The sequence below is a fragment of the Sinocyclocheilus anshuiensis genome, unplaced genomic scaffold (genome assembly GCF_001515605.1).
Source record: "Sinocyclocheilus anshuiensis isolate Anshui unplaced genomic scaffold, SAMN03320099.WGS_v1.1 scaffold123, whole genome shotgun sequence".
In the NCBI taxonomy this organism is placed as follows: Eukaryota; Metazoa; Chordata; class Actinopteri; order Cypriniformes; family Cyprinidae; genus Sinocyclocheilus; species Sinocyclocheilus anshuiensis.
In genome coordinates this window covers 583723-597188 of record NW_015552536.1, presented here as the reverse complement: position 1 = coordinate 597188, position 13466 = coordinate 583723, and the positions used below count along the sequence as shown (strand labels likewise).

Here is a 13466-nt window from a genome sequence, read left to right as displayed (position 1 = left end):
GTGGGCGGGATTATTCACATGTCGTTATAGTTGCGCCGCCTCTACTACCACGACTCCTAAAAAAAAAACGTTTTCATCCTGCGTCGCCCCATCAAGCTCTCGCTGGATCCGCTCCTCTGCTATCAACTAGAGGAACGTCTGTTCTTCCGCAACAGACAACAAAACTTTTTGGTTGTTAAAAAAAGGTGCGCTCGTTCAAAACGGTTGCGTTCCATCCTTCGCTAGCTGTGCTGATTTAAATCTAGTGGTTCTTTTGTGTTTGTGTCGCAAGTTCAGTGACGCAGGTAGTGACGATTCTCTCTGGCCAATCCGTGATCAGCAGAGTTTACACGTCACGTTTTGGTAACCGTACGGTTCACTTGGAACCCCAACCGAGGTGGTACTGAAAAAAGTACCAGGTACTGTACCCAGTGGAAAACCCCCAAAAAGTGAACCGTACCGTGCTGTACCATGCAGTGGAAAAGCGCCATAAGTCTCCTCTGTCCACAGGTCAGAACAGGGTTTCATCCTGATTAGGGTGGACACAGTGTTATATTCTATATATAGCCCACGTAGTTGCAGCCCTGGAAGGTCCGTGTCAACCCAGCTAGTGCTGTGTCATCACTTTCAGTGCCAAATATGACCCACTTTACTGACACACTAAAGCTAATCTCACTTTAGCCTGAAGCACTAGCTCTTAGTGTCATACTCAATGAAAAGCGAGCAGTTGTAGCCAAACAAGACGACATGTTCCATCAACAGGACCTGGATAGAGGTGCAGCTTTTTTTGCATGCGCCGTTCCAGTCCCCTAACAGTTGTGTTGATCTGGAATGTTATCCGCCCGCACAGGTGCTAAAAATAGCGCAATGGACACAGAAAAATTAATAAAAGATTATTGGCGGATATCCCTCATGGCTTTAGTAGTTCTGTGCAAGCATCCTGCTCGGCTTGACCCATAAAAACATGCATGTTTGTGTTGGTTAAATAGGTGTATGTTGTTTAAAATGTGGCCTTTTATCGTGTAGACTGGCCCAGGCCTTCAGTCACGTATTTCTCCTCATGTACCATTTCTAGAGCAAGTGTAGCAGGAAGGTGACGATACACCCTAAATGAGATTAAAGGTGTTAAGCAGGTGAAAGCAGCCTTTGATTAGACTGATATAAGTGGAATGGAGCTGAAAGGGAGTATATGGTCAGTGTAGTTAAGAGAAGCAGTGCAAATGACCATGAGGTTAAGTTTACAGTGGAGAATTGCTATTCCTGTCTCTTTCCTATCTCAAGTATCTTTTCTAGCGTTTGTCTTCTGCTGTTTAATGTCTTCTGTATGAGTGTCTTTGTGTTTGGTCTTTGGTATGCGTGAGTGGGTTGTGTGGATATTTCTGCATGTTTTATAAATCTTTCCTTCCTCCTTTCTACTGTTTTGATAGAACAGCCCAGTTCTGTTATATGGCGAATCTCAAGAAAACATGTTTAGGTAACATTTCACCCTAAAATCAAAAGAAAAAAAAAGAAACTATATTTTAAAAAAGAACGAACTTCTGTTTTTTTGTTTTTTTTTACCCGACTGTGACATTTTCATGAAAATTAAGCTCATTTTCACCCAATTTCCCATTACCATTTCACATTTGGACATTTTTTTTTTTGTAGTTCCTATTATTCTCAATGGTTATTCTCATTACTGTACTAATGTCTAAATAATTTTGTAATTATGTGTTACAATTGTGTTGTAATTATACAAATACATGACAACATTTTAATGACATTTAAACATGTTTCCACAATTGCCATAACAATAATTTATTAATTATATTTATAAGTAGTTTAAGAATATTAATTGTAATTATGAAAATAATAAGTGATTAATAACATTTATGTTTATATTGCATTGAGGTAATAGTTTTGGAAATACATGCTTATTTGTCATGAAAGAAAAAGAAAGATTTTATCAATAGTATCAACAAATGGAACTGCAGAAATACTTTTTTCCAGCAGGTTTTCACTGGACATACATATAAATCATCCTGCCCAATCTCACACCATTCTTATTTCTTTTAGGGTGAAATATGATCCAGACATGGTCTTGACAGAGATTCACTCTATAACAGTGGTGCTCTATAATGTTTCTGGAGGTCTACATGCAAAGTTTTGATCCAAATCTATTCAATTACACCTGAACCAATTCATTAAAATCTTCAAGAACCTTTGATAATTACAAACAGGTTGATGCAAGGTTGAAACTGAACTCTGCAGGAAGGTAGCTAGATCTCCATCAACAGGATTGGACACCCCTGTTCTACAACATTTAGACCATCTGCACATACATCTTTCATTTCCACCTTCTTTATTCTTCATATGTGTCTGTCTGTGTATTTTGTGCACTTTGGAATCATGGATGTGTTGTGCAGGTTGCAGTTCCCACAGTTGGCCCTACGGCGGCGACTAGGCCAGCTGAGCTGCATGTCCCGGCCTACTGTCCGCCTTCGCTCATGGCCTCTGTCCTTCCTCTACTACATCCTGGCCTTTGGAGCGCTCAAACCTCTTGCCAAAGTAGGCTGGAGGCCCACAAGCAGAGTAAGTACAGGTGGAAAGTCTACTGGCTGATGTTGTGTGTGTTCGAGTGTGCAAAATCTCACTATCCAGAGACATAAATGCCATCCATCAGTGTGTCATCAGTGTATGATGGCCATTTGAGATTTTGTTATGCAAAACAGGTGTTACCTTGTGGTTGAAAGTGTGTCAGTAATGTCTATGATTATAGGAAACTTACTGGAACCATTAAGGAATAATGCTCTAGGTAACACTGATCTGGGATCAGTTCTTTTCAATCATAACCTAGAGAAAGGAAGCTACAAATCTGATGTGAGGTCAGCAGAAATGGCTGCTGCTATCAGCAGATGGCTACTTGCATATGCACCCGCTGAGCTCCATTGGGACTCGAGTGAAAAGAGCCATTGTCCCACGGTGCAGCTCTGAACTGAGGAACACTTTGTCTCTAGACCCAGTCGAGGGCATCGTGCCACGGTGGCTCTGACACCGCTATTGTTCAGTTCCCACGAAAAAAATTACCAGTCAGCCCATGCTGATGCTCTGAAGCAGATACCCTATCTGCAGTGGCAGACAGGAAGTTACAGAGAAACAGAAAAATGTTTGGTTTGTTAATGTAAATCTGTAGTTCTTCAGAGATTTTGGACATACAGGACTTTTAATTTGGCGTCATGACTATGAATTATGAAATCTTGTGTTGGAGCTGTACATATAACTGCCACACTGATAGTAGTACAAGTTTAACATTACATTTAGTTAATTAGCGGGTGCTTTTATCCACTTACAAATGAGGAACTTCACAAGCAATTTATCATCAGAGCCAATAATATTTGCAGTACACAATAATAAAGTTTAAGTATATTTAAGTAAATAAGTGTATAGAAGTATAGTGGGTAAAAAGTAATACTAATTTAATAAGTAATTATATACAGTGGTGTGAAAAAGTGTTGGCCCCCTTCCTGATTTCTTAATTTTTTGCATGTTTGTCACACTTTAATGTTTCAGATCATCAAACAAATTTAAATATTAGTCAAAGATAACACAAGTAAACACAACATGCAGTTTTTAAATGAAGGTTTTTATTATTAAGGGAAAACAAAATCCAAAACTACATGGCCCTGTGTGAAGAAGTGTTTGCCCCCCTGTTAAAACTGTTATCTTTTACTAATATTTAAATTTGTTTGATGATCTGAAACATTAAAGTGTGACAAACATGCAAAAAAATAAGAAATCAGGAAGGGGGCCAACACTTTTTCACACCACTGTAAGTATACTTAGAGGGTATATATTTAATATTTTTACATTATTCGTCATTCAGTTTTTTTTAATTTTGTTAATGAAATGAGTTATTTATTATAGTTGTTTAATAATCCTCGCAGTACCTGAAAAATAAAAAGAAACAGGGGAACATTGCATCCCAAATATTGTCAAATTGCCAAAACTATTGCTCAATGCCAAACCCACATAAGACAAATAAAGCAATTAAAACAAAACCATTTATTACCACTAGCAACTGGAGTTTAATTAAATAAAATATATTTAAATATATAATAATAATATATTATATAATTAATATATTATTAGTATAAATGTATTAATCTTGGCTTTTTTTCACCATTTAAAAATGTATAATGACACACTTTTGGTTAAGAGTATTTTCTGGGTCAGGAAACATTGGACATCTTCCACTTCCTGCTTGTTAAACCCATGACTATCATCTACAACCCACCACCCTGTAAGACTCCAAGAGTGTCCACATTTAGCCTCCTGTCTGTCAGCTGGGATTGAAACTAACTACAGTAATCCACTTACTCTGAACACTCAGGCCAGCTCCTGTCAAGCATCAGCCTCCATGCTGTCTGTTGCACTGATCTAGGATCACTCCTTGCCCACATCAATAATGATCAGTGAGCTACACTGATCTAAACACTCTTTGAATCCAAACACTGGAGCACATGGTGCACAGCGGGTGATGTAAAGCTATATGCAGGTGCTGGACTCAATGCAGCAGGTTTTAAAACCCTTTAGATGCTCACCTGCATTAACAGTGCAGAGTGTACACAGAGTGTATCTTTTTTTTTGTGCAAATTTCATAAATATCATTACATATTTGGGGAGTCGCACCACATTAAATTTTACATCCTTAACTAACCTTACCTTTTTATAAAAAGGTCAAATTATCTGAAATTTTAAGAGACCTTGGCAATCTATCGATAAACTAACCCCAAATTGCAAATTGCAAATGTAGTATTAATATACATTTGTAGATACAGACCCCTAAAAAAGTATATAATTATATAATTCAAACCATTTTGGCTGAAACCTAAAACCTTTTTTTGAGCTGCTGAAATTTCAGTTCATCACTTATTTTTATGCTGCATTCCATTCAAATTCAGATGTGGGATATTGATATTTGATATTGATATTTGACTTATGATAATAAAGTATTCTGTTGTCAAATTATACATAAACTAATAAAGTGGCAATGTATGCATTTGCTTTGCAGGTGGAAGATCATTAAGTGCGTTTACTTGCCTTTCTGCAAGTGTTTGCTTTTGTATATAACAGATATTTGAGCATGGCGTCTCCAAACTCTCTGTCTCTTGGGATGTAGGTTACAATCTACAAGTCCATACCCACGAGACTCCTCTCCAGAGCCTGGGGTCGCTTGAACCAGGTGGACCTGCCAACTTGGTTACGGAAACCTATCTTCAGATTGTATATATGGACATTTGGAGTCAATATGAAGGAAGCAGCTGTAGAGGATCTACAGCACTACAGAAACCTGGGCGAGTTTTTTAGGCGCAAACTCAAACCACAGGTTCGGCCGGTGTGCGACTCGCACTGCGTGGTGAGTCTCGGTTTGTAACCGGAGAGAAAAAGTCATTCTTCAAATAGATTTTTGTTATCCCATTCTCTTTCATTCATAGGCAAACCCAGGAGAATGGGTATGTAAGCATGTGCACCGAATTTTCATTTCAGTAGAGCCATTCAACATCTAAATGTTTTACATTTTGGAGATTTTACTAAGTTTAAAAGAAAATTTAATTAAGAGGAGCATTGTTACCAGTTTAGCAGGAAACTTGAGAAGTTCAAAATAATTATGGTGTCTGAAATAATAATCTAATGTTATTTTGCATATTCCAGCTACTCATGTTGGTTTTTAATACAGTATAGAGAAAACATTCCAAATAAACAATTTATCAATACAGATACTTGCAGTCTAGTTTAATTCACTATGACTGTTCATTTGCTCTGCAGATCAGTCCAGCTGATGGCAAGATCCTTCATTTTGGCCGTGTGAAGAACTGTGAGGTCGAGCAGGTGAAGGGAGTGACCTACTCTCTGGAAACATTCCTCGGGCCGCGCAACTCGACCGAGAATTTAACTGCTAACAGAAGTAAGTCTCACTAAAATTATAATTTGACCAAGTAGGACATGCTCCTGGATCGAAATCCTTTGATGCTGGAACATCAGAAGATTAACACTAGACAATTGGGAAAAGTGACATTTAACTCAAGGTTTTCCAAACAGCCAAATCCATTTTTAGATTGTAAACATGACTGTATGGTCACTGTATGGTTGACTTCATATTTTTGATGCCTTATCACATTTTGCTAATACTTTTAAGAAATTATAGTGTTAAAATGTTTTGCACTAAGTGACGTAATATAACCAGTACCTGGAAAAGCTTAATGTCAGACTTTGTATCCTAACTAAGCACAATCTACAGTACGCTACTGTTACGGTATATATAAATTGAGTAATGTTGTGAAACATTATTACAGTTTAAAATAACCTTTCTATTTGAATAAATGTGTAATGTAGTGTAATTTATTCCAAGCTGAATTTTCAGCATCATTGCTCCAGTCTTCAGTGTCACATGATGCTTCAGAAATCATTCTAATATGCCGATTTGCTGCTAAAGAAACATTTCTTAGTATTATCACTATTAGTGTTGAAAAGAGATAAATTTATGTATTTTTTCAGGATTCTTTATTGAATAGAAAGTTCAAAAGAAGTTTGATATATATTACTAACCCCATACTTTTGAACTGTAGTGCACCTCTAAAATCAAAGGAACATTATTGATTGATATGAATGTTGAAAGACCTATGCCTAAACATAAAATCTGATCTGACATCATGCCCTACATGGGTAAATCTTGCTAAGCTTATAGGCCATGTGATTTAGAAAAAAAACTCTCCAGTATGTTTTATATTGGTTTTCCTAAAAATTATTGATGATAATCTCTTATATTTGTCTTGTTTTATTCCTTGTCATGTTCAGATGAGGATGATCCTGGCACTTACCAGGATGCCCTGGTCACTAAAGAGGGGAATGAGTTGTTTCACTGTGTAGTTTATCTGGCTCCAGGTGACTACCACTGCTTCCACTCACCTACAGACTGGAGGGTGGCACACAGACGCCACTTCCCAGGTCAGCGGCATTATATGTTCTCTCTGTTTTGCTTTGCTTTCTGAAAATATGATTTGTTATCAAAAGATTAAGCAACAGAGACTTTAGTTCTTATATGCTTAAGTTATAAGCTTCTTTTCTAATCTGATGGCGACTGAGCAGTGCGTAGTTACATAACTGAAGCACAGAGTGTGGTCTGATATGTTTGCATTTATTATAGGTGCTCTGATGTCAGTGAACCCAGGAGTTGCGCGCTGGATCAAGGAACTTTTCTGCCATAATGAGCGGGTGGTCTTGAGTGGGGAGTGGACACACGGCTTCTTTTCACTCACTGCTGTAGGAGCGACTAATGTAGGATCTATACGCATCTATTTTGACAAGGTTAGAACTTTTTTTTCTCTGCGGTAAAATACAAATATCACTCTTATTTAGTTCCTTCAGGAGAATAACGGTGCGTTCACACCGCCGCCGTCGAGAGCGTCAAAAATCGCTCTGGCCGCCCTGCCAACAACGCTGTAGAAAGATTCGTGGACGCTCTGACGTAGATCGAATGCTTATCTTGTATTTAAAGGGGTCGCAAAGCAAACACGCTTGTTGATCTTGTGCATACTGACTACAAGGAGGGTAACGTTAAGTTAACCTCATTAAATATTGTTGTGGACGAAGTATTAAGATCCTTTACCTCAATGTATAAAGCACTAATACCACACTGTAAAAATACTCTGATACAAGTACTTAAATGTACAAGTACTTAAGTATAAGCAGGTATACACATTACGTAATGTAAGTATAATCAGGAAAATTGATTTAAAGGTTTAAAAGTGAACTGGGACTATTATACTATTATTTATTATATCATTAGATTATTATTCCTATAACGTTAATGCACATCAGCAACTCACCAGGAACACCAACAATCTCAGACACCTTGGTCCACGCATAAATTTTTTTTATTTATGTCCCTGTACGCAAACAGGGACACGTCATAGATTATTGGGAAACCCGCCACAGCAATAATCAACCTCTCCTCCATTTTGCTTGGGAACTAATGTGGTCGGAACCAAAGTTTACAGGACTGCGTTCTCTGGAATCCTCTCAAGCGGTGGACTTCTACATTCCGATTGTTTGCCGCCGAACCGCGTCATAGCTCATTACCATAAAGTTGACCTGATTTCAACTCTCCTCGACGCCCTCAACGTCCAAGTCGTGCCGCGCCGCTGCTCGACGCCGGCTCACATTGAAAACGAATGACTTGCGGCCATTTTGACGCTCTCGATGGAGGCGGTGGTAAGTGTTTAAAGCCTCGTTCAGACTGTCAGCCCAAATCCGATTTTGTGCATATCCGGATGGAATCTGATTTGAATAACTGACTGTCCACACAGTGTATTGCAACTGTTCATATCCGATTTGTGTGTCCATAAGTGCTCTTTCGTTTTATGGAACGTGCGTTGCTTTCTGTGGCAATTCTGTTGCGTTGTTATGCCAATGCTAAAAACAACAATAACAGCAATACAGTTTGCAATACAGATGTTGTCTTACGACATGACAACATGTTGCAGTCGCGCTGGATTATTTATTATGGATTTCGTCTTATGAGGCAGCAGCAGAAACGCAGGAAGCTGGAATGTGCGGCTTTATTCCGTGCTGCCGTCTCCGCTGGTTTCAAAACTTAAAGATGTGCGTATACTAGCAGTATATTGTCTTTTTCCGCTTGACTTGCAGTTCGCAACAACACAAGCTTGTTTCTGTAAAGACGTTCATTATGTTTTCTACAAAAACGTTTGCCGTTTTTATGTTTTACGTGGCGTGAAAACGTAAAAAAACTGGGCTAAATCCGATCTGACCGGTCACACTGAAACGGATTTCCAGGAATGGGATTTGAATAGGATTCCAAACCACATATGAATGTAGCTCGAAACGGATTTGCAAAAATCGGATTTCATGTAGTTCGTTGCCGTTCAGACTATTTAAATATGATCGGATTCTAATCGGATTTGCAGAAAAATCGGATTTGGGCTGATAGTCTGAACGAGGCTTGAAAGGATAGTTCCCCCCAATATTAAACAAATATTAATTTATTGAACCTTTAGAAAAAAACAGGGGAAAAAAACATTTGTGCATGTGTTTCATGTTGAGTATTGTATTTGATACATGATATAGGAGAATGTGGAACTCCTACTCGAGGAGAAAACTTTTTTTTTCTTTTTTGGATTTTTAATGTATTTTTTACTAACATTTTACAATTTTCATGATTAAATGTATCATATTTGATAATCAGATTTTAACATGATTTTTCAAATTAAAATGATAGAATGGACGATCAAGTAAATCTAAGTTGCTCCAGTCCAGTAAGTGTTCATCATGAAATATTACTAACAATATAAAAGTTATTCTTACATTAACATTTTAGTAATGATTATAAAGCAAATAGATGTGTACAACAACCTGAAGAGGGCCATTTTTACAGCTATACTAAAAAGCCTTTTGGATCATGTTGATAATTTAGTGGCCTTAGAAATTTGCATATCAAAAATCTGTATGCCGTTTGGTGTCGTTCTAAATCTGTTTGTCATTCTTTTGTAGAACATAAAATGAGATATTTAGACCTGTCTGAGCATCTCTTATTTGACAAAAACATATTCCAGGTTTTCTGATGACATACACTTGCTTTGTGTGAGCCAGACTGAAATATTCATATTGAAATCTGCATATTCAGTCTTTGCTATTTGTGTGACATAAATAACTGTCACCATCTACTGTAGAATACGAACTAGGAAAAGCTCCAATACAGATCGCGGCAAAACCACTTGCGCATATCCTGAAGGCAAAATGATGCATTTCAGCGTATCCTGAATGCTTTGACTGAAAGGGTGATTCTCCTCATTCAAAGGTTCATAGCTGTTAGATTAGAAATATTGTAGTTGTGCAACATCTAGTTCATGGCTTCCAGCTGTTTGTTGAGCCATTTTTGTACTGCAGCTATTTTTAAAGCAGTCATCTGTTGGGTCTGAAGAGCTCCCGGGGACAAGTAGCACCATAAAGAATCAGCAACAGACTATACTTTAATCTCTCCACAACACCTCACAAATAAATGACAATAGTACATACTGAAACTTACAATTAAGCACTAAAAATATAAAAATAAAAGCTTATTCAAAATATTAATGAATATTATAATAGTGTATAACTAATACCATATAAAAATAACACTGAGCCATAATATAGCACATTTTCAGTATGTAAAAATGATCTTCAAGATGTTGTATATCTTAGTTATTTGAGACTTGCTTCTTTCCTCTAAATGTTACCCTTTCCAATCCACCACTAAACAGATTAAAGCTCAACTGTCAACCTCACTAATTAACTAGTCGACCATAGACCTTAGTCTGTTTAGATGGCATATTGAATTTTTACAATTTTATTGAATTTAATTTACTTTTTTTTTTTTTTGCTTGCTAACCTCTAGTCACAGCAGTGTATGGAAAAAGAGCAGCATGAACATTCTTCAAAATATCTCATTTTATTGGCGCCGATAGCCTCATGGGCAGCATGCCGACATATAGCACGCACCATTGTGCTTCGGGTGTCCCGAGTTCGAGTCCCAGCTTGCGGACCTTTCCCATTCCCTTACCTCTCTCCCATTTCGCTTCCCGTCAAGCTACTGTCCTATCATAATGAAGTCAAAAACACCAAAAGTAAATCTTCAAAAAAAAATAAAAAAGTTTTTATGCAAATGCTAGGGTATGTGTACAGTGTGCATAACGTAAATTTAGTAATCAGCAGAGTAAGTGTGTACTGTGTGCACGCATCCGGATTTGTCTAGCTTTGCATACCCTGTATGCTCAACTCAAAAATGCGGCTTGAATTTTTTTGCAATAATTAGTTGGTCCAAAAGGTAGCAACAATGTCCATTGTCAAAAAAGAGACAGAACTACAACAACAACAACAACAGACGCCAAAGCTGATGCAGGTTTTGAATTGACGTAACTATTACGTAATCACCACAGACCAATGGCAGTTCAGAGGTGTTTACCAGCCAGAGCAAGCTTTTCTGCAAAGTTCACTTTGGCAGTCTGGTTAGAACTCCCGAAATGAACTCCAAAGGAACTTCGTTTTGACCTGATTTTGGCCTTTGTTTGAAATGACATCACACCAGTTCTTTTGCTTGAAGTATATTGGGTTTAATTTCTGAATTGCCACTGAATCGATCTTGTTTGGCGTATGATGTATTTTCTGTAAAAACCATTTGTGGTTTTTCAGCATTAGCAGAATATTGAGCTACATCACTAACAGTGGATTTGGCCTCATTCCTACTGCTCGCAATCAGACCACTAGACAGTTGTGGGCTTGTGTAACAATGTGGGTTAATGGGTGAGATGAGAGTTTGACAGTAGATTGTAGTGGCACCTGTTTGTTGTATCCTGACTTGATAAGTCGTATTTCAATAGCAGGATGTGACCTCACTAAGTCGTGACTGTGCTTATTTTTTTTTAAATGGCATATTTTCCCTAAATCTAATGGATTTTATTTGTATTAAAATAAATAGAGAGGTTCCCCATCTGTTATAAGTACTAGATTTGGAGGATAGTTGGAGTTTTAATTCGGTTTTATTGCATGGACAATTAACAACTGTTTTTCTCTCTTTAGGAGCTCCGCACCAACAACCCACGATACAACAAAGGAACCTACAACGACTTCAGCTACGTAACTAACAACAGCCAGGAAGGTGTGAGCATGAGAAAAGGAGAGCACCTGGGCGAGTTCAACTTGGGCTCGACTATTGTACTGTTATTCGAAGCTCCAAGGGATTTTACCTTTAATTTGAAAGCAGGCCAGAAGATCCATTTTGGAGAACCTCTTGGGACAATGTAACGCCGACGAGAGGGGAACGGAATCTGATGATGGACACGCAAAACTCTGTGCAGATGCATTCAGGGTCTCAAAAACTAATACACTCACATTTGCAGAGATGTACTCTGTTTAAACTGAGATACATGTGTGCTCATATGTACTCAATCAACCACCACTGTTGCATTATTGCAGTCGTTTTGTTAGGGTTTATGTTTTTTTTTTTGTAAAATAAGCAAAGCTTAGACCATCATGTAAAGTATTTGTTTACCATGAAATGCCATCCAGATTTTTTGGCTCTAAATTATTTTTCTATTTTGTTTTAGTAAAAGGGTTGTGTTGTTTTTGTGTTTGCCCATATTGCCTTTGACTGGAGTCAACCTATGTGAAGGGTTTGATGAGTTCAGGATTTCCACAGCAAACTCTGCAAGCATTGGGAATGTACGAGAGACCATCACTATTTGGTAGCTTCATATTTGCCAACGCTTATCTTTAAAACCATTCTCTCCGTCCAAATTTTGCTCTTCATGAAGGTGCAAGCCATTTTGACAGTAAAATCGTGGCCACATTTACTCGGTAAGAAAGAGTTTTGGAGAAGGCAGGCGGCAGTTATCACTGCCATTGTTCTCTGGTGTTGAATTATGCCTTTACTTGTTGGTGTAGCAATACGTTGGGAGATAAATGTTAAGTATTATGCCGTCTCAACTTGATTAGTGCCAAAACGCAAGATATATTTTTACTACCACACCTTTTTTTGCCCTTTTGATATCAATCCGGTTCTTGTAATCTTATGGCTTATGTTTTTCATTTTTTTACTTTTCTTTGTTTTATTAACCAGCGCCTGACAAGTTCAACAGACTCTTCACCCTGAGCTAAAGATAAAGACCATCCGGACTCTCCTAATCTGGACCACACATGTGAATGAAGATTAGGGGAAGGACTCTGGAAATATTGCTTTGAATGTGTTGAAAACACTGGGCTTTTCTGTGCACCAGGCCACACTTCTTTTGGAGTACAGTCTTGTTCATTCAATTCATGTAACATAGACATTAATACAAACTATTTCAGAGCGTACGAAACATGTCATTAATAAATTTTGAAGTTTATTTAAAATCTCGTGTTGTATAAAATTGTGATATTGGTATTATAATTTGATAACATCATCTTAATGTTTTGCCTACAATGCTTTTTCATACGGTTTGCAGCTTCTTGACTAGAAAAATTAATGATTTGGGAGGTTTCATAACTTTTAACGATAAAACAATAATATACACAGAGTTTGTGGTGGATTAGTACGGTAAACTTCACAGGACAGTTGTATATTTATACATGGGGGAATATAAAAAGGAGAAATCTGTCCGCGGTATTTGAGGAAAGTCATTCATCATTACGTAAGCCTGATTAATAATGAACAAAATCTCAGCGTAATATGGATTAAAATGTCAGAGATTCTTTGAAAGGGTTGAATCAGGAACAGTATCGAGCAGTGTGACGAGTTATACTTCATTTAAAATTATTTTTTAAATAATTCTAATTTAAAAATCATTGTTTTATCACTCAATATTAATTGAAAGTATGCGTAGAATACTTTAAAAAAATTGTCACCCACTATTGAAAACGAGAAGCTTCTAGAAAGCGCAGACACACACACACACAGCGCGCCAGTCTGTTCTCTT

At 37.5% G+C, this 13466-nt stretch overlaps 1 protein-coding gene across 11 annotated transcripts in view; it reads left to right on the top strand.

Annotated features, from left to right (window-relative positions):
- The window catches only part of LOC107663775 (phosphatidylserine decarboxylase proenzyme, mitochondrial-like), a 33357-nt gene extending 20772 nt beyond the window's left edge, over window positions 1-12585 (top strand). For 8 of the 11 annotated variants that reach the window (XM_016454095.1, XM_016454091.1, XM_016454092.1 and 5 more), the window contains 6 exons: window positions 2385-2550; window positions 5138-5374; window positions 5785-5923; window positions 6814-6963; window positions 7163-7323; window positions 11590-12585. In XM_016454095.1, coding sequence (XP_016309581.1) covers window positions 2385-2550; window positions 5138-5374; window positions 5785-5923; window positions 6814-6963; window positions 7163-7323; window positions 11590-11814 — 1078 coding nt within the window. In that variant the 3' untranslated portion in view covers window positions 11815-12585. The remainder of the gene's footprint in view (window positions 1-2384; window positions 2551-5137; window positions 5375-5784; window positions 5924-6813; window positions 6964-7162; window positions 7324-11589) is intronic. The other 3 variants (XM_016454093.1, XM_016454094.1, XM_016454100.1) reach the window with 1 other exon arrangement.
- Window positions 12586-13466: the final 881 nt, after the last annotated feature.